The sequence below is a fragment of the Austrofundulus limnaeus genome, unplaced genomic scaffold (genome assembly GCF_001266775.1).
Source record: "Austrofundulus limnaeus strain Quisiro unplaced genomic scaffold, Austrofundulus_limnaeus-1.0 Scaffold50, whole genome shotgun sequence".
Taxonomy (NCBI): Eukaryota; Metazoa; Chordata; class Actinopteri; order Cyprinodontiformes; family Rivulidae; genus Austrofundulus; species Austrofundulus limnaeus.
Window position 1 is genome coordinate 1,970,791 of NW_013952452.1, and position 2,426 is coordinate 1,973,216.

Genomic DNA, 2,426 nt, shown 5'->3' on the forward strand with positions numbered 1-2,426 from the left:
GAGACTAAAGTCCTCAGGGAGACTTCAGGTGGGCTCTTATCACTTTGCCCCCCCCAGCTGATGCAGGGTTACTTACCGCAGGGCTGCTATTTTGGCAGTTTAAAACCAAAACGCGTCCAGAGGGCGTTAACAGTCCGCAATGAATYGATTCTTTATTTATTTATTTCTTTTTAGGCAAGTGTGCAAAGAGTTCACGGACCTGCTCTCCCAGGACCGCTCGCCTCTGGGGAACTCGCGGCCGCAGCCCATCCTGGAGCCGGGAATCCAAAGCTGTTTGACCCACTTCAGCCTCATCTCGCACGGCTTCGGGACCCCGGCGCTGTGCGCGGCCGTCACGGCCCTGCAGAACTATCTGACCGAGGCGATCAAAGCCATGGACAAAATGTACCTCAACAACAACCCCAACAGTCACTCAGACAGCGGCAGTAAAGGCGGGGACAAAGACGAGAAGCACAGAAAGTGATGATTTTTTTTTGTTGTTGTTTGTTTTTGTTTTTTTTCCCCTCATCTCACCTTCACCTGCAGGGCCACGGTTTTTAGGGCCTTTCTTCAACCCACAGCGCCTCACTTCGCCTCCCATCCACTATAAATATTATAAATATCTTATAAATATTACCGATAAAGTTCCTGATTTTGCATCCTTTTTTTTTTGGGATTCGAGAGGAAATCTTCCTGAAGCATTGAAAAAAAAAGAAATAAAAAGAAAAAAGCTGCAGAGGAGCAGCTCAGGGTGAGGGGAAGGTGCACTGCCTCACCTGGAAGACTCTTTATCCCCCCTCCTCCACTCCCCCTGTTTTTATTTTTATTTTTTATTTTTTATGAKCTGCACCGAATGGACTGAAACCCTTCTCTCTCTATATATATAAAGATTTCCGATTGTGACACATTGAAGCTAAAAGAGGATGCATTCTTATCAGTATTGTGAATAATAAACTTGAAAAAAAGAGGAAAAAAAAAACAGAAACTCCACAGATCTTCATGTCATGACTTCAGTTGTAGACTCCTGCTCTTTCTCTCCAACTTGAACTTTTTTTTTAAAATATGAAATTTCAACACGATTCGCGGTTATATAAGGGAATCGGTGTTCATGTATGTATATATTTATTTATGTGTAATTTAATGGGAATTGTAAATATGGTGCGTCTGTTGAAACTTCTCTTATTATTATTATTTTTTTTATTATTTATCTGGTGCCTCCTGTTTTAGTGGGTTTGAATATTCGGTTAGTTCTTCATGTGATTTTATGGTTCTAGAAAACAGAAGTTCTTTAGGGGGTTGTTTTTTTAATTTTTATTTTTTTATTTCTCTGGGATATAATTCAGCCCTCTTGTAGCATGTTTGAGGTGACACTGAAGCAAGTGAACAAATTTATTAGAAATAAAACTTCCATTTTTTCTCTCTTTCTCAATAGAAATCATCCTGATCAGTTTAAATTTGAAATCAGACCCCGACGGTTTTTTTTAATTTTCATTTTAGTGTCCATTTTATTTTTGTTTTTCTACAAGCTTTTATGTGTCGCGCCAATCAGATTCACCTCTTGTTCTCTCCTTGAAGCACCATAAAAGCAATAAATAGAATATTGTCTTTTTTTCCCTTCAGTGTTCGATGACATTAAAAGAAAATACTTTTTATTTGGAACCACCTGATATCTTGTCATGTCCGATAATGTCCAAAATTGGAGGCGGTTTTAGCTGTATTGTATAGACACGTGCTGGCAATAGTTCCTATGCCTGTCTATGTATTATAGTCCTTTGTTGCCCAGAAAAAAAAATAAATATTTGATACGCTTCATCATCTCGGTTTTCCTTTTTTTTTTTTTTAAATCAACTCCCGGATCCACCAACATTTCTATTTTTTAATTTTTGAATTCCCCCCCCCCCTCCACAGTGATTGAGTTTAAGCTTCCCCTGACGATTYCCTCCTGCAATAAGCAGCTGAACTCGTTGTTTCCCTTCAGTGCAAAATAAAAAATACATTCCAACCCGCTGGTTCAGAGCGCAGGATCTTTGCGGGCCAACAATAGATCTTTGCGCGTTTGAAGTGCGCAGCGCCACCCCTCCAGCTAAAAACCCCTCTGAGATGCGCACAGGCCTGGTGTGAGATGTTTAGCTGGCTATATTTGGCTCCCCCCACCCCACCACCTCCAACCCTCCCTCATTTTAGCCCGTTTGAGCTTTATTCAAAGACATCAAATATTTGTTGTGTTGTTCTGCCTCTCAGTGTAATCAATGCGCAATCAGCGCGCGCAGCTCGCAGAACAGGAACAGTTTCGTAACGGATCTCCTGCTTCAGCAGCTGGGGTGAGGCTGTGAATGTGGCCATCTTGTTCTTTCCAAATGGCTTCATTTTTGCGCACAGAGTTCTCTCTCTCTCTCTCTCTCTCTCTCTCTCTCTCTCTCTCTCTCTCTCTCTCTCTCTCTCTCTCT

The 2,426-nt window shown here is 41.5% G+C and overlaps 1 protein-coding gene across 1 annotated transcript in view; it reads left to right on the plus strand.

Annotated features, from left to right (window-relative positions):
- The window catches only part of tfap2a (transcription factor AP-2 alpha), a gene marked incomplete in the record, with an annotated part of 7,953 nt that extends 6,159 nt beyond the window's left edge, over window positions 1-1,794 (plus strand). The window contains 1 exon segment of the mRNA XM_014008505.1: window positions 175-1,794. Within this exon segment, the coding sequence (XP_013863959.1) occupies window positions 175-463 (289 nt within the window).
- Window positions 1,795-2,426: the final 632 nt, after the last annotated feature.